Here is a 24,071-nt window from a genome sequence, read left to right as displayed (position 1 = left end):
GTTACTAGGTAGGCCTAACTGTCGGGTATTAAAGTAGGACTTTTAATGATGATAGGCTGTAGGCTAGGCCTAAAGTGTAGGCTAACCAGCCTTTGTTGAAAGGGCACTTCATGAAAAGGGGGTTCGTTCAAACCCAACGAACCTCCCTGGCTACGGGCTTGCTGGGGACATTTTTTCAGGGGGCTTCTTTACCAGGGGCCATTTTTTCCAGGGCCACATACCTCCCTGCTTTTACCTACAATCCAGTTCAGTGTATACTGATGCAATAATAATAATTTAGTATTTGAAAAGTTAGTAACATATAAGAACATTTTGAGCCTGAAATGGGCAAAAAAATAAGAACACTGTGTTTGGGCAAAATCTTATAAAAAAAAGTGTATTACAATACTCAGATTTGTTAATACTTACCTACTTTTAAACAGGCGATTACTATAGGTTTCGGGCTTAAACCACTGGTTTTAGTTTTTTAGCCAGAGATGGTTGGCGGGCAGTACACATACTATAGGGATTTACGGCACTGGTTTAATTTTTCTGTTTGGGGAAAAAAATTCTTCTGGACTAAAGTAGCTTTTGTCTTTAGTCAGCAGCCACACCTTGCATACAGTGGACATTTTGTGTTATACTTCAGTGGCATTATATTATCATCAAGTTTTTTTATATAGTTTGTGTAGTTCATATTTATGGCGCCCATTCATTCAGGTTACAAAGCGTTTTTCCGTGTTCATTTAGTCAACATGCTTAATACTGTAGTGTTGCTGCTGAATCAGCATAGTGTAGGAGCAGGCAACTCTACTACTGTACTACCAGGTACCCATTCATACTCCTGGGTGGAGAGAAGCAATGCAGACATATAAGTACCTTGCTCAAGGACACAAACGAAATGCACAGCGAGAGATTGAAACCCCGATCTCGTCCGGTGTAGTACAGTTGTTGTGGAAAGTGCAACTTGCAGATTACAGTACACTTGGATTTGTTTTAACCATAGGGTCTACAGTAAAACCTCATTGTTTTCCAACACTATTAAATGATTCTCAAAGTAATCAAGGTAGATTTTGATAATTTTTCTATAATATTCTTCCAGCTTTGACCTTGGTCGTGGGCATGGCCATGACAACAACTGCCAAACTCATTTTTCTACTGTATTATCTGTTGTTTTATTCACTTCACTGATAAATGCGTATATTATACACGTTGCATATGCAGGTAGTTTAGTTGTTAGCAGACTTTTGGTTATCAGTAGTTTAAATATTAAACTGACAAGAAGAATAACAGTTTGGAGTTTATACTGGTACCAGGAACGTTTTCATGCAGGATTCTATAGGGGATTCCAGTTATCTTTTGGGGCGATAGGTGAAGTGTTTATCAGCATTCACAGGTTTGTATACAGTATTATTATTGTGTTTACAGTTACTCAGAATCTACGCCACACAGATCAACCTTTTTTTACCAATTATATTATTTCTAAAACTACTGTAACACTGCCCATTATAATATTGTATTTAATGCTTATCCCACGGGTGTTCAGTGACTTGCTGTACTGTTTCTTTCAGTATAAATATTTGCTTCTTTTTTCCCTAGCATACAGTGCTGTAAATTTACTTAACACACATGCTTTGCTGATTGTAGACATAAAGGTTTTAATTATTGTGTCTCAGTGAAAAGTGATTTTTTATGTACTTCCTGTTTTTTTGTTTTTTTGTTTATTTTTCATTTGTATATTTTGTATTAAATTTTTTAAATGTTGGCTTTTAGGGGGTTTGAGAATGTTTGGTTTAATTCAACTTTTTGACCCCCTCTCTACCTCCTGATAGTTTGTTTATTATTCTGTATCTTTGTTGTGTTTCAAAGATGGAATATATGAAATGAAATGTCAAAAATACTGTTTCCTAAACAACGGTTTCCATAGAATCGCTCACCCTATCTGCGACTATCGGTGACAGTTCATGTCGGGAAGGTTGAACCTGGTTCAACTTTGCCGATTGCGTTGCAGACGAATCAGGGTGTAATTGCTAGCTGTCCTGACGCAAATGGGAAGGCACCCTAAATTCGTCGGCACAGTTGAACCAGGTTCAACCATCCCTACAACTGTCGGCGACTGTCACCAATTATAGGGTGAGTGATTCTATAGAAACCAAGGTTAGAATTTACTTGCATGCTAACTTGCTCAACTAGAAAAGAAATAAATACACCTGAAAATACCTTCATCCCTGAGCAGCACATCTGTCAGCACTACCAAGTCATTTCTGTATAGATTATTGTATACCAAGAGGGTGTGCCAGGGGTGGTTGAGTGCGAACAGCCCCCTTTGTAATTTGAAAATAAGAGAGCCGTCGTTCTTCAACCTACAGACAAGAAAAATACAAGAATTAAACCTTATTCTCAAATAGAATTTAAAAAGTTGTTTGATTGTATAGTATGTAACATGGTTGACAAGCAGCATGGCCTCGGATATAAATAGAGAGTTATGAATGGAAATAAAATTTACAATTTCTTGGTATTTTATGAAAGGGTATGTTTGAAACCATGATTTGAAAATTTAAAAATCCTTTAATACTGTAACTTTTCCATTGTAATAGACAGTAAAGACCTGAAAATACTTAGAATATTTCAATTTGTCAGGTATGCCTTGAGAAATTGTCAAATTTTTGTGGGGGGCTCTGTCTCCGTGCTCCCAAATGGGTCTCTGCCTCTGGCTCTCGCTGGGGGGCTTAGCAACCCTCCTTGAAAACTCATGAAATACAAGTACATTGAATGTTGGAGGAATGTGGGTTTAGACATTCCTATTCACTACATACCACAAATGACCTGGAAAGTATGCAGTAGTTGGAACAGTAGAGTACATTTCTTGCTTACTGTTATGTCAACTGTACTCTAGTACTTTACATGATTTACAATATTGTACATGGTAAGGCCAGGTCATGCATTAAAGTACATTACTTGGGGGGTACTGTACAGTATATTTTTGGTTGCTAGAAGTCAGTTAACTTAAACTTTGGCACATAGGAGCCTTTATACTTTAAACTAGTACTAGCATGGAAAAATTCTATAAAGTAAACCATTATTGTCTACTTCGTGAATACATACTTGGATAAACTGACTAATTGCCTATTCTTTCTCACACAAGAAACACCCCTCGAAAAATAATAGAACAGTTGACTAATGGCGCCAAGCACAAGCGGCCCTGCATAACCATGCAACTTCCTCATCTTTTTTGATATTTATATCTATTGAAGTTTAAGAGCTTTGAGCCTTGGATTTTATTTCTGCCTTTTGCTGTGGATGTACTGTATGCTGTGACGTTATGGCCGGCAAGTCCGAATGTCCACAGTGTCGTGGCCCTCGGCCTAGCCCGAAGGTGGATAACCACAAAGTTAGCCCTGCTTGCAGGGGGTGTTCAGCCGATTCTGCTTGTGAGATATGCGTTAGTTGGACGCCATCGCGATTTGTAAACATCAGAGCTTGGCAGGCTGACCATTGCTGACCGGCTCGATCAACGTCCCAGTATAAAATCGCTGGTAGAGTTCATGGGGAGTTTTTTTTTTATGTTAGATGGTTGAAAATTGTGCTTTAAAACCACAATAGCGATTACTGTAAAGATATAGGCAAAGAACAATTTTTGGTTTGACGACCTATTCATGGCGACACATAATAGAGGGTCTAGGCTTTTCCAAGTAGGGGTAAGAGAAGAGTTCCCCATCTGACATGCGATTGCTCCTCTATGGCTAGTGTAAGTCATGTGACGTGATCCACCCAATCACGCATGCAGAATCGTGTGGTCCTGAGTCATACAGTATACGGGACTGTACAGTACACTCCCATTTTTTGGTCGATGGACTACTGTATAGTTTAGTTCAAACATGGGCTTGCAATATTACTACAGTATATTAAACAATATATTCAGAATTTCATTCAAGGTCTCTGTTTTCTCTCATAGAAATAGAATGTACAATTTTTGTTTACTGTACAGTACTGTATGAGTTGTACAGTATTTTTGGAAGTATTTGCTTTGAAACAATGAATTCTAAATTCCTGAACTGTATAGTTTTACTGTACTGTATTAAAAAAATACTGAATGTGTGTAACGACCCTGTCACAGGGTGAGACTGAGGCAGACTGGGACCCTGGTAGCTACCGATCCACTAACTACTGTAAACTAGAGGTGCTGGGGACCGCAGGGTCTGCTCATGTTTTGACACTCTCGGATATTTAATAGCATATTTGTACAAGTTGTAAAGCCTCACTCTCCATAGTTGGGAGAAAGGAGCGGTAACTAGGTATTGGTACTTGTTTAGTAATTGCATGTATTGTGTTTTGTTCAGTGATTTTTTTTTTTCCAGATATGATTTTTTTTTCTTCAAAAAAGGCACCATGTCTTTAGGCACATTATTCCTCCCAATTGAAAAATAGGCCAATCTGCCTCTGTGGTGAACCTGCTAGTTGCTGTGGTCTGGCTTCATTTTAAACCACAGGATATGACCAATAAGCAGCTAATCTAATTAAAATGTACCAATGCTGCTTTCAGAAGCCTTTCAAAAGTCAGTGATCCTACAATATACATGTAGTACTGTATCATTATCAAGTTAATTCACTTTTTTTTTTAGCAGACCCTCATGAAACTGTTAATGGCTTCACTTGAGACATTTTAGGATGTTTAGGAATATTGACTGACTGAGAAAAAGACCAAGGGTATACAGTACAGAGAATTGACTATTGGACAGAGCTTGGTACCTTTAACAGCAGGATACATACACAGTAGGATTTCGAGAAAACTATACGAATTGGGAATAATAAACAGGAAACGCTCTTGACGACGTCATCAAAGTCTCGATCTGTAAGTTTACATTTGCTTTAGGTGTGAATTTGAAGAAAATACACCCAACATGTCTTGCTACTGTGTGTCTCAATCCAGATGTTAATATTGCTAATGTGCTGATGATACACTCAATGAAAATAGCAATGTTTGGTACAGTTGCTGTACCCACTCAAACTACAGTATTCATTCATTACACCTTCTACCTCATGTACTGTAATTTAGTCTACTGTAGGCCTAGTATTCATTTCACTATTAAAATTACTAATGACTCAACATACATAAAATCTAGTAGAATACAGTAGAATCGCTTCATTTGAGACACCCATATTTCCCAACCACAGAACTGGGGTAAGGGAGGTGGTAGGTGGTCTAGACTCTCCAGCTGTGAACGTCTCTTCTTCTACCCCATCTCCCTTTCCAATTTCAAATTCCTGAATCCACCACTGTAAAGCTTAAAAAAAACTTTAAATTCAATCATATACTAATTTGAATATTAAGGAAAAAATGATTTATGAAATATATCATAGCACCATTCTTGTAAATGTCGTGCTTTTAATTGGCATATTTGAGTTCCTCCTTATGTCTTAAAATGTTAAAAAAACAATTTTGCAATAACACGAGCAAATATTGGACTACAAAAGCAACATGTGAGAATTCATTGTTAAAATTACGATAGTACAGTACAGTGAAAAAACAGCAGAGTATTCAGTCAGTGGCGGCTGTAGGATTTTCTAGGAGGGGGCCTAAGCTGTCTAACAGGGGAAGGGGGTGTTGAGTGAGATAAGTACACCTTGGGCGTGTATTGCCATCCAAGGACCTTCTGACCGAGCGGGGAGGGTTTAGAAGGGGGACGTCTCCCTCATCCCAATGAGATTTTTTTTATAGGGATATCAAGATGGCTGGAAATGTCAGAAAGACTTGAAAAATGCTTTTAAATGAGTTGTTAAATACTCTCAAACTCAACTCAATAAACACTCATTTTGTTTCATTAGACCTATAATTTCTATTTGTGGGGGTGGGGGAGGGAGGGTCCGCCACTGTATTCAGTATGTAGTGGGTACAGTAAAGTGAAACATAGTACTCCAGTGAGCGAGGCTTACAAACGCGTATATGAAATATAATGGAATAAAATATAAAGTGTCCATGTTCACTAAAGTACAGTAATACAGTACATGACGAAAAGGAATGCCTGCATCCATCACAACATTTTTATAACTGTATAATCCATTTTTACCATTCTTTACCAGTAGGCCAACCTTACCTGCAACATTATAAACAAAAGATTAAAAATGAAAAAAAAAAAAAAAAAAAAAAAAAGATGAAAGGGTGTATGCCTTCCTGCAAATATCTGGACCTGCCCCAGTAGCCCATAGCCTCAAGTCTGTACATAATTACAGTACGGTACAGCAGGAGCCCGTTTATCAACACCCTCTAACACTGCTAGTAGCATTGGCTATTCAAAAACTCCCCAAATTTTGTGGTTTGGGATTCCTGCTTGTGCCCGCCGGCAACATCGAGTGGTAATTAATCACTGACCAAGTCGAGGTCGCCAAGGAAGTGCAGTTTATTCATGGAGAAACTTTTCTGCACGGTTTATTTATAGCCTTATCCAGAATATCAACAATTGATGTTCAAGTTAAACCTAAGACAGTATCTTGATTATTATTTATTTCTCTGTAAATTGCAGCTCTTCTGTTTGCAGGTAGGGCATATTGGTGTAAACTGCATAGGGGACACCACCTGTAGAGATAGGCCTAGTTTTTACAAAACAATGGGCTGGACGGAAAGTGCCATTAAGATATGCACTCCACAGCATTTGTGGAGAAAAAAAAATTGTTGATTCGACCACACACTTCACAATGAAACGCTATTTTTGTTTTTACGGTTTCAAAATTTCAAGTAAAAAAGAGTGTCATTTTCAAATGGCCTCCAGTGGTAATTTTTGTTCAGTGACAAAACACCATGTTCAATCCAACAGTGTTGTATTGACACAGAATATGATAGGCTTTTTTCAAGCAATTTTTTCTGAATCTTGTTTTAACATGGCACTGAGAGGCTATAAATTATTATCCGTCAAGCTCTTAAATTAATCCAATCACAATATTTTGTTTACAGTACAGTAGCCGTGTTTTATAGTGTGTTTTTGGACAATAGATTATATACTGTACCTATAGTCTGTTAAGCATGACTTGGCAAGTAAGACAATTTTTAGTGTCTCTAATAGAAAGATTTAGCGATGGGCGTCACATGACCTAACTTGTGTGTTCGATACATAGAGCTATTAAACAACTAGAGTGCTGACAAGATGGCGCAGCAATGCAGAGTTATGTATGTGTACCATCCAAGATGGCCGTCGTAGTAAAGCGCCACCTTCAGGCTTAGTATACATATTATTACATATTAATAAGCCCTCTGACTGACTATTATTTTATTAATGTTAATGAGTAATGGTAATAACAAATTATTAAACTATTTTAGCCAAAACGAGGCCAAGTGGAGCATCTTATTCAAAAATAAAGTACCAAGGAATGAAAATTAAAATCGTGTAGATTACACCCAAACACTGCAACGCTCGAGTTTCAAACTAGCTGTACCGAACTTTCTGAGTAAATTGAGGGCGCAATTGCAAACGATGGTGCTTAGCGAAATTTGATTGGCTAAATCTATGGCAGCCATCTTGGATGGTACACACACACAGTTCTGCGTATTTCGATCATCGAATACATTGCGGTTAGCGCTATTGTATTCTTATTATATCTCTATGGTTCGATATAAACAATCGACTGACACAATGGTGTTTTAATGGATATTGCTATTGCGACTGTTTCTTGTTTTAAATTGCTGTAAAGATCATAATTCTTAGTAAACTACCAAATTGATTTAAATCAAACTTGAGAATTTTGCCTCTATGGTTTGCTAATGCTGTAAAAAATACTTGCCGCAAACTTTGAGATTTTTCGACAAATGTTAGGCCAGGCTCCTGCACATCTACGTCATTGTTGTACATGATGGTCTTTGACCCGCAAACTACAGTAGGCTGCGATGTAGGGCTAGCTAAGGTTTATGCAGGATCACTTAAATTTCAAAGTATACAATCCTTGGGGAACTCTGGAATAAGTATATAAACACTATTTTCAACATTCATATTCCTTTTCCTAGTCATTTATTTCTCACCTTAACAGTGGGTGGTTGTTTTCGCAACCATAACATTATCTTTACCTACAGTATACTATCACACTGTTAAATGTTTTTCATGTATACACAAGTTAAGTCACGTGACCGGCTGTAAACAAACATCGCCGAATCCCTCTATCTGCCTTGATAGCCCTGATACCTTTTATTGGCCCCAAATATATCCAGTTGCCAACTCTTTCTCTCAGAGACTGAACTACCAGCAGTTCTATTCGCTTTGCATGAACTATACAGTGTTTACAAAACCAAAGGGATGCAGGTACATACTTTAACCCACGTGTATGAATGTACTTCTGACACACAGAATATGATAGGCTGTTTTCCGGAAAATTTTGTTTCAAGAATGGTCTACCTAATAGTAATTCTGAAATGTGTCTCCGATGGTAGCATCTCAGGATTCGTCTTTACACATGTTCACATACAGTAGTCATAGATTCTATTGTCCTGCTTTTGGGATTTGTGTCCCAGCCTATCCCTGAATTGTCTAGCTTTTCAACTTTTTTTAAGATAATCATGATAATACCAGCTTAAACTCCCAGAGAATACTCGGGAGCCTAGAGACTAGAGTTATAGACACAAGACGGAGTGCAAGATGCGATACAGACGATTGAACCCAAAGACAGTCAAGCCCAGGATGATCAGGTAAGGACGATTGGGCCCAATTTACAAGTGATCCCAATTGTCCTGGAAAGGTACCCAATAGTCTGCAAATGGGCCTGATCATCCTGGGCCTGATCTTCATGTGTGCTCGATCATCTTTAGGCAAAATAATTTCAGCCCATGGATGCATGATTTTGCCTAAAGACGATCAGGCACACCTAAGTGTTGATTATCGGGTCTACTTTCATTGATTCATTGCGTTCTAAATTTATTTAACATACAGGTTTAAGATTTGCTGTTTCTGCTTTCTTTTATAGCAACATTATTTTTGACAGCTCATGTGGCCAAACCCGTAATGGCAATGAGCCAAACAACTTTGTTTTGTATCGTTCATAAACAGTATACAATATCGGAACTATGAGACATCAGCATATCTTTATGTATACGGAAGGACGATTGCCGGTATTACATCCTATATTACTGTACACCTTCCTGCTAGTAAAGTTGTACTAAGAATAAACAAACATTTTACATACAGTAGTACTTTTCTTTACCAGTATCAGTGGCGGCCCCGGCCCTTCCTTTTGGGAGGTAAAAAAAAGAAAAAAAGAGAGAAAAAGAAAAAAATGATAGCCCAGAATGCCTCAAATGTTATGTTCGGGCGTCTAGAACACGAAAATTTCGTGGGGGCATGCCCCGGACTCCGTACGACAGTGTTGTCTCAATCGGCCCAACTTTCGGTCCCCCTTCCGGCCCACCCTTTTGGACATTTCTGGATCCGCCCCTGAGTATACAAAAAAAAAATTAAAGAAATCCTGCTGTTGTCCAAGGCTGTTTTAACCATCACCCATTAAAATTGAATCAGTATAAATTGTGTGTTGGTGAAAAAAATTACTTAGGCCGGGATGGCCTAAACTGGAGGAAACAATAAATCCGGTCTTGCCTAGCTACAATTGTGTTGATCTTTTTTTTAATTTATTTAACCCCACCTGCGTCTACGGCTGCCCTTGCTCATTGGACATTACAGTACAGATTTTATTAGAAAAGTATTCCACAAGAGAATACTATGTGTATGGTAAAGTCAGTGATATAGAAAATAAATGAACAAATTCTAGGAAAACCAATTTGCATTTTGACATTGCCAAATATTTGTACAGTCAAAACAGGAAATCAGATTTTTCATAAAGGATATTTGTTTTGATAGTTCTTCAGGCGGATTTTGGTGGGTGGGAGAAGGGAAAAAATGAAGGAAAGAAAATCAAATTATTGATCACCCAAAACGCCTCTGCGGTTATTTCTGGACATCTATAATAAAACAAACATTTCCAGACTCCACTATTAGGTTGTTGTCTCTTGTTCGGACCCATCCCCTTTCCGGGACATCGGCACCCCCCTTCCCCTTCTTTCGCACATCTCTTGTGCCCCTGTTCTCTACGATAGGTTTATGGTCTAAATCTAGGGTTCATGGTCCATCATCATGTTAATCCATTTTGGTGTTTTTATGTCACAGTTGGACTGAAATTTACAAAACCTTGAATTGAAAGTTTCCATTTAAATATCATACATAGTATTTCCGGCTCTTTGGGGAAAGTTCTTCTCTTTTCAAACTGGAGATTGGCAAGTACAACAATGTTTATGCCAATATTGGAGAGATCGTCCACATCATCAGAAAGGAAGAAATAAGCCTACGAATGATTAAGTGCCTCTTTCTATAGACTGAATTTCACCAAACCAAAGCCGTTTATAGCGGTATAGCATCAAAACAAACCACTAGGTGGCAGTTTTTTCTCACAATTATAAGCCTCCGCTCGAGTAAATTTTGAGCAACAGGACTTTGCCCCCTAGAAGTCCTCTCGAAATTCTTCATATTTTTTCTGAATGGAAATTTAAATCAAATCAACCTTTAATCTCATGAATCTATAGATCATTCAAAATGTATACATTGTATAAAGAGTATCTTCTACGCTAACTTCATTACATTTTAGACGCTTTATAGACACCATTTTCGCCTCCGCTTAATGCATTACCATAGACTTTTACGATGCAAACAACTTTTAATACCAACTCGGCCAAGTTTTGATGACTAATTCGGTCTATTGTGAAATTATTGATCAGGTACAGTATTGCTAACCTAGCAACCATCAACCAAATACCCATTATTATCAAACATTAATAGGCCTAGTTTCATTTTTGTATAGCTTTTATATCGTAAGTCTCAGTCAAATGTTCATTTTGTTGCTTGTGTTTGTTTCATCGAATACAACTGAGCAGATAATGCATGAAATATTTAAAAACTGGGGAAAAGGGGGCGTTACCGCCATATTTTACACAATTTCCCCCAGTTTTTAAATATTCAAAAGTCTGTATCACATTTACCGTTACCCAGTCGTCAGACAACTTTTTTCTGTTAGATATCAAATTTTTTTTCCCCTCCGGAGCCTGATTTTAAAATGTTCTGCTGCACAGTGTAATAAAGAAAACTTGCTATTTAGAGAAATATATCATTGTAACTGTCTACAGTAGTACTCTTTGCCTGTTTCTTACAGTATGTCATGTTGACCTTAAGACTAAAATGCAGATAAAGTGTGTTAACTGGCATGTCGCTTTGCCTAACTGCTGTTTTAGACATTCTATAAAAGAGAGAAAAAAAATGCATGATGAGTTAAACATAAGATTTGCTGATTTATGGCCATGGAAGCTGTGTTACTCCTTATTTTCTGAGTAGTCAACTATACTGTACAACTCCCCTGGCCAAAACCATAACTTTTAAGATTATTTAAATGAAAATGTGATTTCTTCATAGAAAAGTTAAAAAAGAAAAAAAATAAAACACATGATGAGTTAAACATAAGACTTGCTGATCTATGGCCAAGCTGTATTACTCCTTATTTTCTGAGTAGTCGACTACTGTATACTGTACAGTACAACTCCCCTGGTCAAAACCATAACTTTTAAGATTATTTAAATGAAAATGTGATTTCTTCATACAAAAGTAAAAAAAAAAATTCCTTCATGCAACCACCACGTATGGCATTCAAATTATGCACACTTGTTGATCCATATTTTGGAAGATACCAAAAAGTGCTGTAAAGAAAAATTTTGATCTTTGATCTCTTTTCACACCTGTCTGGAAAACATATGCCATCATTCTTTTTTTAGAATAAAAAAAGGACCTTATCTTGTTATGGGTCATGTATTTAATCATGTTGCATTATACCTGGGGATAAATAACTTTTACCACAGTAGCTTCATGTCGTAGTAGATGTAATTGGTTTTTTGTGTCTACTGCCCCCAACGAGATGTAGACACTAGTTATGATGTAGCAGTTAAAGATGGCGGAAAAAAGGGTAAATCCGGTTTAGGCATGATGGGTACTACTACCACGAGGTAGGGGGCGCTCTATTGACAATCAAATAGCAAAATTGCGTTCCAAACCCGAAATATTAAAGACTGTGAAACGCTGGTGAAATCATGGCCTCTATACAGCTTTACAGGTACTGTAGTATTAGCAGAGAAGGCATCTATAATGTTGCACTTTGTATAGTCCATTAACAATACTAAACTTTTTTTTTAATTCAAGAATTAGGCCAATGGTGGCCTATGCCTAGTCAAAACATTGCCTCTTTTAGAATGTACCAAGATTAAGTATACATGTGTCTAATAGTCAGTCACAGGTCGTGAAAAAAAAGAAAATAAAAAAAAAGTATGAGATGCTAATTAAATTTGGTATTTCATGTACTGAATGCAATAAAATGATTGTATAAGAATTCAATGAGTAAACCCAAATTTAGGTCTGCACCCAGGCTGTAATAATGTACCATCAACTACCGTGATATGTATTGAAATTTACATCTCTAAAAAATTTTGCAGAACTTATTCAAGAGTGACATTTGTGTAATATTATGTTTGGTACCGTAGTTGTTATTCAAAAAGAGGTGCTTATTGGGTTTATGGTATGAAAGCATTTCTGTCATTTATCTATATCATCAAAATCCTATAGTGAAATTATGGCCGAGTTAGGATGGAAAATGTTAACTGAAAACATGTGTTTTTGTCGTTATTCAGCAGAAACATGCGCTAAGTGACATAATATTTTTTTTTCCTATTACAGATTAGATGTGTTAGTTTAGGCCAACTTCTGGTTGCGAGCTTCGGTTGTTAAGGGTCGGAGATAAATAGGAGGATGGATACGAATAACTCGACTGCGACATATACACGCTTTTCAGGTGAGAAACTTGAGACAGGCGTGTACACTCTCGAGGATGAGGTCACAATACCAAACCATGCGGGACGACAGCGTACTCGCCTGATGTGGTGTTCCAACAATCGTCGCATATTGCTGGCGCTATTTGTGATATTCCTAGTTTTCTGTTTCGGTTTCATCGCTGGGTACCTGGTTCGAAGAAGCGTTCACAGCTCAATAAGTAGTGGAAATGAGGACAGCAGTGCCTGCACTGAAGCAAATAATATTGGGGAAGAGGGAACAACGATGGCTCCTCCAACTGTAGAAGCTATTTTTCAGAATATCAAGACAAAGATGTCACCACGCCTGATGAAAGATAACATTGAGTACGTGCACTAGTTTCTCTTATTGTGGTCTGATAACATACTGTACTGTGTGAATGTGTACAGTAATAATAATCGTATAACTAGAAATTGCAAATTGCAAGTGAAGTGCTACGAAGTACAACTGCATAAAATGTTCTTCAAACAAAATTATTTTTATGCGAGTCAAGTGAAAATAATAAAAATATAACAAATAACATGAGCACGACCCATTGGCTATATTAAAACAGCGTTGGTACCGTGTACAATAGTGTTTTGCTGCAGTGACATCTCTCTGCTGGCGACTCGCTGCTGCTGGCGAATCGATTTGCGCATGTGAAAATGGTATTTATTTCCGAAAACACTATGCCAGTCTACAACAAGAGTCGCCTAAATGTAATAATTAGCATGTTGAAATAGGCTAGTAAATAAGTTTAACTTTTTAGTTGTCTTGAGGCGATTGTTTTTTGACAAACAATGACCTTTCAGAGGTCAAATTGCTGTCGAGAATATGAATTGGCTGCTTCGCAGCAATAATAATAATTTGAGACAGTTTGAATACCTGTAAGAGTGGAATTGTTGTGGAGTCTGATCTCTGAAATGGCCAGCATTGAGTTTATATTTGAAAATTGTTTGATCTCATAATTATTTTGTTGTTTAGCAGTTGTTTACTATTTTTATGAAGATCATTGTTTTGCGGGTTAATTGCCAGTGCTGGTAGTTAAAAACAGCACTGTCATCAAATAAGTAAAAATTTCATACATTTAAATTTACATTTTAATGAATTAAAATTACCGCACAAGATATCTAACTTTCTACAGATCAAATATAGAATTTTGTAAATTTGGTTGGCAGTACACTGATTGTACAGTTAACAAATTCCAATGGGATTTCAAATACAGTAAATAATTAAGGTGATAATGTATACGTACTATGACATTTTTTCGTTTTCATGGTAGTATTTAAATGCCTTCATTTTAAAAATTTGATTGTTCATAATAATATAGACTATTACAATATTAAATCATTACTATCACTTTTTATGATTATTATTATTTTTTTTAATCTGCACTTTAGGAAATTTGGTATTAAGGGACCACATTTGGCAGGATCTGATTGGAGCAGAAATCAGGCAGACAGAATCTATGACCAATGGTCAAACTTTGGTTTTAAGACAACGCTCAAGAAGTATGTGGTTACTTTATCAAAGCCTGGAACGTAAGTAAATGTGACCTCATAGGTCCAGTAACTGTTTATTATACTAAAAAAAATCCTTGGTTCTTAATAAGAAAAATAAAATAGCGTGTATACTCGCGTATAAGACAAATTTTTGGGTGATTTTTTTGTATGCCCGGCGTAAAAGACACCCCCCCCCCCTGTTTAATAGTTGAAATTCCTACTTTTTCTGCTTTTTATTGTCCTGATACTGCATCTAGCTGGCTAAAAATGGAGCCAAATGCAATAATAATCTTCCAAATAATACTACAATTTCATGAGTTTTTGAATGTTCATCAAAATCAATATTTGCCCATATTTTAGATTGCATTCATTCATACCAACATTTTAAAGTAGCTTTATTGCAGTAGTAAATTGTGTGTTACGGACGATCCGCACATAAGACGAACATGATTTTACAAAATATAAATCTTGTATGTCATGCGTAAACGACCCCCCTAGTTTTTGATCATGATTTGCTATTAAAGCCTTGTCTTATATGCAAGTATACAGTAACAACATTATACATGAATAACATTGTAAAGTTGACATTCTTATACGAATGTTATGGAATACATGGTCTATATTTTTAATAGGAACTGAGTATTTATGTATATTTGGTTAGATAATATAGTCTTAAAATATAGACTAGACACTTTTAGTTAAAACTGATCTTTTTGTGTTCTGACTGGAGGGCTGAAATGTAAGTTTCAGTAGCATATCTTCGGATGAAACATTTAATACGCTGGTCCCCCGGCATAAATATGGCACATTAAAGAACACAGTACACTTCTTCGGAAAAGAGTATGGGATTTTTGCCCGTTGTGTATTAGCCTATTCACAACCCGCATGATTAAAATCGTAATGGTAGTAGTTTGGTGTATGTCGCACCAATAAAAATCTAGATCCAATCCCTTTCATTGTGTCCCAATGCAAGAGTTTACATATTAGGAATGAAGTTCTTTATCTTGTGATATTTAATAACATTGCACTGTATTATCATTTTGTTTCAGTAATACTCTTAATATAAGTGGTTCCATCGCAGAAGAACTAAGTGTACAATACAGGAAAGCATACACGCCATACAGTTTGAACACGTCGGTGTCTGTATGTAATCAAACTGATGTACCTACAGTATAATCCACAAATGATAGTAATTTGTCTCAATGTATTGCTTTGACGAGTTAGACTACGTCAAAGTTTTCTCCATTCACTTTACTTGGTCTTGGGCCCGGTATAAACCTCTACATTATTAAATATGTGGCAAAGACAAGCCAAACCAGTCACTAGTCGCAGAAATCGATTTTTGAGTTATTAATACAGTGTTAGAGAGTAAAATAACAGCTATAAAGTGGTAAAAAAATCATTCAAATCGGACATTTCCTTATGAAGTTACAAGCGTTTAACCACACAGCTGTTTAAAGAACAATATATGAGAAATCAGCCTTTAAAGTTCATGATTTCAGGCATTTCTCATGCAGAAACTATCTTTAAATCCTTAAAAAGTTTTATTTTAACATTGAAAATGGGGAAAATAACAGCATAGAATGATGTGTAGATATATAAAGGTTAGTTTAGTGCAATAAAATAGATTTTTAAAAATTTGACATTCCAGCATGTTTTGGCCATTTTTTCTGAAACAGGATTTGCGACGAGTGACTGGTTTGGCTTGTCTTTGCCACATATTATTATGCCACTAGGACAAGTGAGGCATGTCGTGGTGAAATGGTTCAGTTGTGGCACAGGCCAGTATTGAATAAATGAGCTAAGAAATATGGTAGCTGAAAAAATTAACTAGAAATCTAAATTTTTTTTTTCATTATAAATCAACAGTTTATAATTAATCATGTCCCAAATTATTAGTTCTGGAAGTGGTAACAAATCGTTTATTTTATGTTATTTACATAGTTAATTCTATTAAACAATGTATGCCTAAATAACTTTGTAGGACAATTCCTCAAAGTCATGTTTATCTTGACTCAAAGAGTGCTGTACTTCCACTTTCCAATAACTTAGGCTTAAAATATCAAATTTCAATGAATGACCCCCCATTTTAAAGATCACATACTCAGGTATCTGAAAATACCAATGACTTGAATTTCAATTTTTGCTACAACTTAGCCAATTTGTCACAACATGCCTCAAGTATGTGGAAATATGATAAAACAACCCTTTTTATTCCAGTTTATTAAATTTAAAAAGATCTTTATCAGAGCACGCAACTGTTTGTCTGCTTTATGTGCCAGTGTCTGATATTGAGATTGATAGGACAACACTGGAAATAAGAATATTTCAGACCTTCGTGAGTTTATACTTGGAGTTTACACCGAATAAGTCTGATCCCAATCCTGAAGTGATTCTAATTTTATACTGTAGGCCTACTTAACCTTCAATTGTAATCAAAATAGGAATTTTCTAGATCTAGAAATGGTTTTTATTTTGCAACGTGTTGTTCCATTTGATGCTCGGTGTATCCCCAAATACATGAACAACATTTTGGTATATACTGAATGAAAACCAAACCCACAACCTCCAGACATGGTATCAATACCGCTATACCATGCAGATTGCTCCATTGGTGAAGGTTAAATTTGATCCCCTAGTAGAAATTCACAGTTATTGCATTAAATAAATAAATAAATAATAATAGCAATAACAATAATATGTATATGTTTAACTTATAAAGCGTTTCATGCCAACAAGGCCTCTATTTGCTTCACATTATTACACTGGGTTTTTGGATCAAAGGACGACATATTCAGCCCTGGGGTTAAGTCCATAATGTTGTAGAGTCTGTAATGAGCACATTTTGTGTTTCAACCTACCAGGTACCCACTTGTACTCCTGGGTGGAGATAGACAATTCCATAGGTAAAGTCCCTTACCTAAAGGACACTAACAATATAATAACAACAATAGCAGAAAAAAATATTCTTAAAAGTCATAATTTGAATATTGTTGCTTCCAGGGAGAGCCTATATTTGTGAATTATGGACGTAATGAGGATTACCATGTTTTGACTTCGACCGCAAATTACAAATTTGAGGCCCACACAATTGCTCTGGCAAGGATGGGAAAGATGTCGCTGGGTCTTATGGTAAGATTTTAAATTTCTTTTATGTCCACCAATTACAGTAAAATGAATATATATTTTTATTGTAAACATCATGCAATTCAGCTAAAATTAGAAACTTGTGTATGGCAACTGTAAAAAATGATGGTTGAATCTATAGGGAACTTCATAATAGTTTAAAAGAACATAATCCTTTGGTTGTAAATTAAATTAGGTAAAGCTTGGCTGTGGGCCTGGTTTGGTGCCAGCAAGTGGCTGGGGCAGGGGTTCCCTGTCTAGGAATATAAATATATTTACACTACAATAACATTTAAAAAAAAATGAATTTGTTGAATGAAAGAAAAAAACAGACACATAATGAATTTATTATTTGCCAAACAGGTTCAATTCTTGTCAGTGTCTAGATTTTTCCTCACAACCAAAAACATGTCCATTCTTGTCTCATAACATTACTTTGTGTACTGTATGTTGAGCATCGTGTTTGTTTTTAAAAAGTGGTAATGCTGCTTTTAGATGGTGGTTGCTAATAGCAATCCTTGGACCATGTGCCTCAATAATCGATAAAAGAAAATAGAAAATAAAGATAAAAAGTAATGAATACCTTTCAAATTTTCCTCAGGCTAAAATTGCAGAAGAGAAAAACCTAAAAGGATTGATTGTGTTTGCTGATCCAACAGACTACGCCCCCAAAGTTAACTATTCTCTATCAATGCAATCAACAATAAAATCACAAGTATTCCCCAAAACTACGTCGTTACCAGAAGATACTGTTGTCCAGGACACGTTACTATTTTCCATGGGTGACCCTTTCACTCCTGGATTTGTTTCAGGTAATTTTTATTTGATATGTAAATAGACTATCAAATTTTCTCTGACAAAAACAGATGTATGCCAATATATTCATGATGTAGTTCAATTCAAATTTTATTTCAGACATTCTTTGCCCATATGTCAAAAAAAAAAAATGGAGACAAAAATCTTGTACAAATGCAATAGCAAACGGACATGGAATTATTATTAATACAAACCTGCTGCAGCCTGTGATGGACGTTTGCGCTGCCTTTGAAGTCTAATGTGTTCTCTGCCACCAAATACTTAGCAGGCTTAAGACCAACTCAGACAGCGTCGTATGGCGCAGCCTGATGCATTTGATCATCGGGGACAGTTTTGAGCCATCGTAAGAAATATTAAATTAATATTCTACGACACGGCAGTCCCCGACGCAAACCATTGCGTCTGCATTTAACTCACACAGACACGACACGACATCAAATCGCGTCGAGCTGCATCGTACGACGCTGTCTGAGTTGGCCTTAAGTTTACCAAAAAATTGAGCATGGCGAAATGGAAAGCCTCTTCTTTTCTTAATGCGCACTACTTACATTTAATCACTATGGCTGCGCAATCGCTTCCACCTTGAGGCTCCACATTTATCTTTCAAGAAATACCAAATAATATTTTCTACAAAAAAAAAGGTTTCGAATTTAATGAAACATTTATATCAGCTTTAAAAGTATGGTGTCTTTCAACTGGAATTTCCATAAATTTGATAAAACTTGATAATTCTAATTTTAACAGATATTAAATAAAGAATGATTGAGGATTATAATAAACTAAGTCATTTTAGGGTTTAATGAGGGTTAACTATTCGAAAAATTCAACCCAAAATCAGAGTAATTTTCAGTTTTTTGCTGCCTTAGCTTTATGGTCGAACCAATCGATCTTTAGACAAAATTATAATGAACAGAAATATTTCATGGAATTTGTTCCTGAAATATACACATAATAACATACTAAAGATCGGAAAAAATCTGGATAACATTGTTAATTATAAAGATATTTAATGAGTAAAAGTCAAACAATTTATTGCACAACTGTTGTGCAGCATATAAACGCATGTCGTTGCCAAGTTGTTGCTAACAAAAAAAATGTGAATAATAAGATAATACGCCCGTGCATGATCCAAAGGCGGGGAACACATTGGTTTGTCGCGTCAAAGGGATCTATTGCCGAGTGTTCTGAATAACACCTCCATGGTCATACATATTTAAGAGATAGGAGAAGATCAGTGTTTGCACACGAGGAAAAATAACCTTCTGAAAAAGTAGAATGTCGTACATTGTAAGACAATACTACTACATTAATATACTTTGTCCGAAATAATAAAAATTTGAGTCATATCATCTGACTTTAGTGTCTAATTTACATATCCTGAAATGAAGCTGACATTTGCATTTTTTTTTTCAGGTGATCAACAAGCCTTTAATTTGTCTCAAACAGGCCTTGTTAAGATTCCTGTAATTGCCATTGACTATGAGACGGCTTACAAAATATTTAGGTAGGACACTGTTCCATTATACATACAGTATAAACAATTTTTGATTTGTTGCTGTAGTTTCATGCATTAAGGGCTTAATATGCATCATCATGTTATGTTCATTACGATTTTTTTGAAAATGGACTGTCTGCCAGGAAAATATCCGAATTCGGACTGCTGGCCACTGCTGCAGTCCCCGCCGGACAGATCTCATCGGGTAGTCAGACCATAAAACATACAAAAATAGGCCAACCACAAGCCAACACATGTTTGTCACAGTCTGAGAATGCTATTTCCGGCCATCCAGAGATTGCTATTCTTAAATAAAATCTCATTTGGGAGGGGTGCCCCCTTCTCACCCCTTCCCCTTCTTGGGATTACGAGCTCAAGTCCCGCCTATTGGCCAACGTAGCCCCCCCACCCAGAAAATAAATTCTAGAGCCACCGCTGCACTGCTGTTATTATACTCATACATTTGTGGAATCCAATTATCCAGTGCTTTCAAACTAAACCAAAGACATTATGACTTCAGGTCAACATTCTGTAAAGATTATATTAATAATAATAATAATAATATTATTATTATTAATGGATTTATGATGCGCCATCCATTGAGGTAAACCTATTCCTAGTCGCACAAAAACATACATGGAAAATCAAAGACAAAACTAAGATTCAATAAAAATTACTCAGAAAAGTTAAAAGATAGTAATACTAAGTACATTAATAAATACCATGCTAAAAAACAATTAATGATTAAAATCAACTAGAAATAATTGAGTTTTAAGAGTCTTTTTAAAAACATAGAGCAAACTGAATCTGCAAAGTTAGTGAAATGCATTTCAGAGCCTGGGAGCTGCTGCATAGAATGCGCAGTCACCGTAGAGTTTAAAGATGCAGTCCTGGTACAGTCAATACTGTAGGTGTTTGTCCGCTGACCTTAAAGTGCGTTTGGCACATGTATTGACAAAAGATCGCTTATAGAGCCTGGGAGCTGCTGCATATGAATGCATGGACACCATATGACGATGCAGTCCTGGTACAGTTAATAGGTGTTTGTATGCTGACCTTACAGTTCATTTGTCATATAGACAGAAGTTTGCTTATATATGTACAGTCAGTGACGTTTCATGAAAAGATTTCCATGCTAAAAGGCAGCAACTTGAATTGAATTCGTTGGCTAATTGGTAACCAGTGTGAAATTTTCTGATCCGTGTTAACATGCTGAATTCTGAACATGTTGGCGGTTGCTCAGTTGTTGTTCGTTATTACCGTGTAGTAGTGAGTTCCTATTGTCAAATCTTGAGGTAACTAAAGTGTGCACTAGTGTAGCTGTAGTTTTGTCTTTCGTAACTTTCCGGATTTTGTTAATATTGCTAATAATGGAAATATGTAGATATTTGCAGATGTTCTCGACGTGATCATCCATGGACAATGTATTGTCGAATACAATTCCAAAGTTAAGAGCACTAGGAGAAGCAGGAATCAATGTTGAATCAGATTGTAAGCAGGTTGTGTGGATTTGGATTAATGATATTTTTATGATATGACCACAAACTCTGTTATAGAGCGTTACATGTACATTGACATAAACTGTAGCAGCCATTTTTTGTGTGTGTGTTGAACTGTAGGGATCTTTCGTTCCCTAGTTTAATTCCCATCGCATTGCTCTCTCCTGTTTACGGCGGTGGGCTGAAATGCAAGTATCAATAGTTGACCGTCTTTTGGATGAGACGTTTAAGCCGTTGGTCCTATGTGCAAAATTGCGCGTGTGCATGTTATAGAACGCTCTACACACTTCGGGTTGTCTTCTGGTGTACTTTCAAATCAACACATATTTTAGAAACGAGAAGATGCTCTTTTTTTATGAGTTTGAACTCTATAATTACCACATGGTCTCCATTATCTGAGTCCTGTGTGTAGGACTAAACAGAAATTAAATTCTTTTGTCACAACTGGTATAAGTCTATTAAATAAAAGTAGATAGGAATATCCTTGTTGAATTATATGTTTTTAATTGGGTTTTAGATTTTTAGTTTTTACGCTGTTGTTATTTACTGTTATTCAGTCCTGTGTGAAATTGCCCCATGTGAGATAAATAAAGGATTTTTTGAATTTGAATTTGGAAGGACTTCATTGGAAATGAGTCTTTTGTGAGTTATTCTTGGTGTCTATACCGAATACTTCCAATTTTTCTTTGTTTTTTCTGCTTTATCATTTAACAAAATTTACTCCATCTTGAGAAATACATCAATGACGGACCGGATATGTTGATCCTTTTTGACATTAAATTCTGTACTAAAGTTATATAGTATACAATTTGTTGATGAGTAATTAAAATCAAACTTGAAGTTATGAATTTAATTTCAGTACTATGCAAGGAGCAGTACCGTCAAAGGACCAGTTTCCCGAATGGTCCGGCTCCTTTCTCAGATATCCTGTTGAGGGCACTGGAGATCAAAATATAATAGCGAACATAAGTGTCAGTAACAAGCTTGAACAAACAGAAATTATAAATGTAATTTCTGTAATCAAAGGCTCAGTGGAACCAGGTAAGAATAATATCTTGTTATTTTATAGTATTATACTGTAGTATAGATAAGTACACATACCAGGGGCGGATCCAGAATTTTTCAAATGGGGGCTGGGTAACAATATTTTCAGAATAGTTAAGTGAGTAGCAAATAACATTGATTTGCATGAAATTTAAAAAATTCAGTGGCAAAACATGGGGTGAAGGCATGTGTCCCCTACTGGATCCGCCTCAGAATGCTATTATATTAATAATGAATGTTATAATGAGCATTGGCTACAGTATGTTCATTTGTAAGCCCACTTCTGGGATAAGGCCACCTTGGGTTTCAGCTGACCTCATACTTTACACCCAGTATTACGTACCAGCCTTTTCTCAACCAAAAACCCAGGTCATGATTTGAATGATTGACTTAGCTGACTATAACAAATACTCTAAAAGGCATACTTGCTGTGCTTAAAAATTGCCTTTTGATTGAAAATTTTATTTCGCAGATATAAGCCCCCCCCCCGGAAAAACCCCCCCCCCCCCCCCCCCCCCCACACCAGAAAAAAAAATACAAATTGGCCCAATTTTTGTATTGAAAAGTGGTTGGTGTACACCAAATAACAAACTTGCAAAAGCAGTACAGCGGAAACTCCAAATTCTGAATGATCACAGTAGCAAATCTCACTGTAATCCAGATTGTTTTTAGGTCCAAAAATTATTCCAATAACTACATTCAACTTCTGGATGCTTTGGTCACATCTAGAACGACACAGTTTACTTTAAATTCAAAGAGGACGACTAGTTTTTATTATTAAACAAACATGGCAAAAACGTTGCTGTGAAGATTATCTAATTATTGGAAAAGTGGAGTTGACAGAATAAAACATCTTTTTCGATGACTGGAAATTCAAAGACTATCAACCTGCTTGTCATTGTTTTAAAAAATTTCCCACATGTGTAATTGTCAATTAATATAATCCTATAAAAATTAGTATGCGAGGTTTGAGTATTGAGAGATCTGAGGAAGTTAGAATTCTCCACAACTGCCTTAGGATGGCTGCTTACCAAAAGCATTGTGTAAAGCCGGGCATCTACTGTTTCCAATGGTTTTCTGTTGGCACGATTCTTTGAAGGACAAAAGGTTTTTAACGCATGTGTTTTTCGTGACAATCCAGCCTAAAAAAATCAGCATTTTCATTCATTCTCATGGTATATTTATTCAGAAATTCAAAAATTACAATACAAAGTTAAAAAGAACTAGAGATACTATGTTCTATAGAACATGAACCCAGTCATTTTTTAAGAGATAACCATTGTGACCTTTAAGCTCAACCTGTGTGAACACCCCATGTTTGGTAGGAATATGTCTAAATGCAATTTGTCCAATCTTAAGTCACTAGCAATCATAATAAAAACTTTTCCTATATTTAGGACAAAAGCTCATTCAGGTAAATTTGACCTACATCTTAAACATGAACGCACTAACCGCAGAAAACTTAAGTTCGTGACAGCATTCAACAGGGTAAAAACAGTTCTGAATACAAAATTTTAAAGAAAAAAATGATCAATGGTTATTTAAGCAACCAGCATGGGACTTACATGGTAAAAGAAAGCTTTTACCTCGAAGTTTAGCGACCTGTCGTTGCAGTGTTATGGTAAAATGAAGCAGGAAGTATACCCAAAAAAATAAAACACTCTAATTTTTAACCTTTTTCCTATGCAAAAGCATAAGAGATAGTCAACTTTGAAAGAAAATGATCACTCAATTTTGCACTTAATTGTAAAAATATATAGAT

The 24,071-nt window shown here is 36.1% G+C and overlaps 1 protein-coding gene across 6 annotated transcripts in view; it reads left to right on the top strand.

Moving 5' to 3' along the window:
* The window catches only part of LOC117119165 (N-acetylated-alpha-linked acidic dipeptidase 2-like), a 42,835-nt gene that overhangs the window by 4,294 nt on the left and 14,470 nt on the right, over window positions 1-24,071 (top strand). Inside the window, exons 1-9 of one of the 6 annotated variants that reach the window (XM_033263981.1) lie at window positions 1,245-1,375; window positions 4,602-4,831; window positions 12,717-13,174; window positions 14,228-14,368; window positions 15,379-15,472; window positions 17,333-17,461; window positions 18,057-18,267; window positions 19,685-19,775; window positions 22,125-22,306. In XM_033263981.1, coding sequence (XP_033119872.1) covers window positions 12,789-13,174; window positions 14,228-14,368; window positions 15,379-15,472; window positions 17,333-17,461; window positions 18,057-18,267; window positions 19,685-19,775; window positions 22,125-22,306 — 1,234 coding nt within the window. In that variant the 5' untranslated portion in view covers window positions 1,245-1,375; window positions 4,602-4,831; window positions 12,717-12,788. Of the gene's footprint in view, window positions 1-1,230; window positions 1,376-4,601; window positions 4,832-12,716; window positions 13,175-14,227; window positions 14,369-15,378; window positions 15,473-17,332; window positions 17,462-18,056; window positions 18,268-19,684; window positions 19,776-22,124; window positions 22,307-24,071 lie in introns of those variants that run through there. The other 5 variants (XM_033263982.1, XM_033263978.1, XM_033263979.1 and 2 more) reach the window with 5 other exon arrangements.

The sequence above is a fragment of the Anneissia japonica genome, unplaced genomic scaffold (assembly GCF_011630105.1).
Source record: "Anneissia japonica isolate Jap-2015-1 unplaced genomic scaffold, ASM1163010v1 scaffold287863_len737641_cov155, whole genome shotgun sequence".
NCBI lineage: Eukaryota > Metazoa > Echinodermata > Crinoidea > Comatulida > Comatulidae > Anneissia > Anneissia japonica.
Note: the sequence above shows the minus strand (reverse complement) of the source record. Positions and strands in the feature narration are given on the sequence as shown.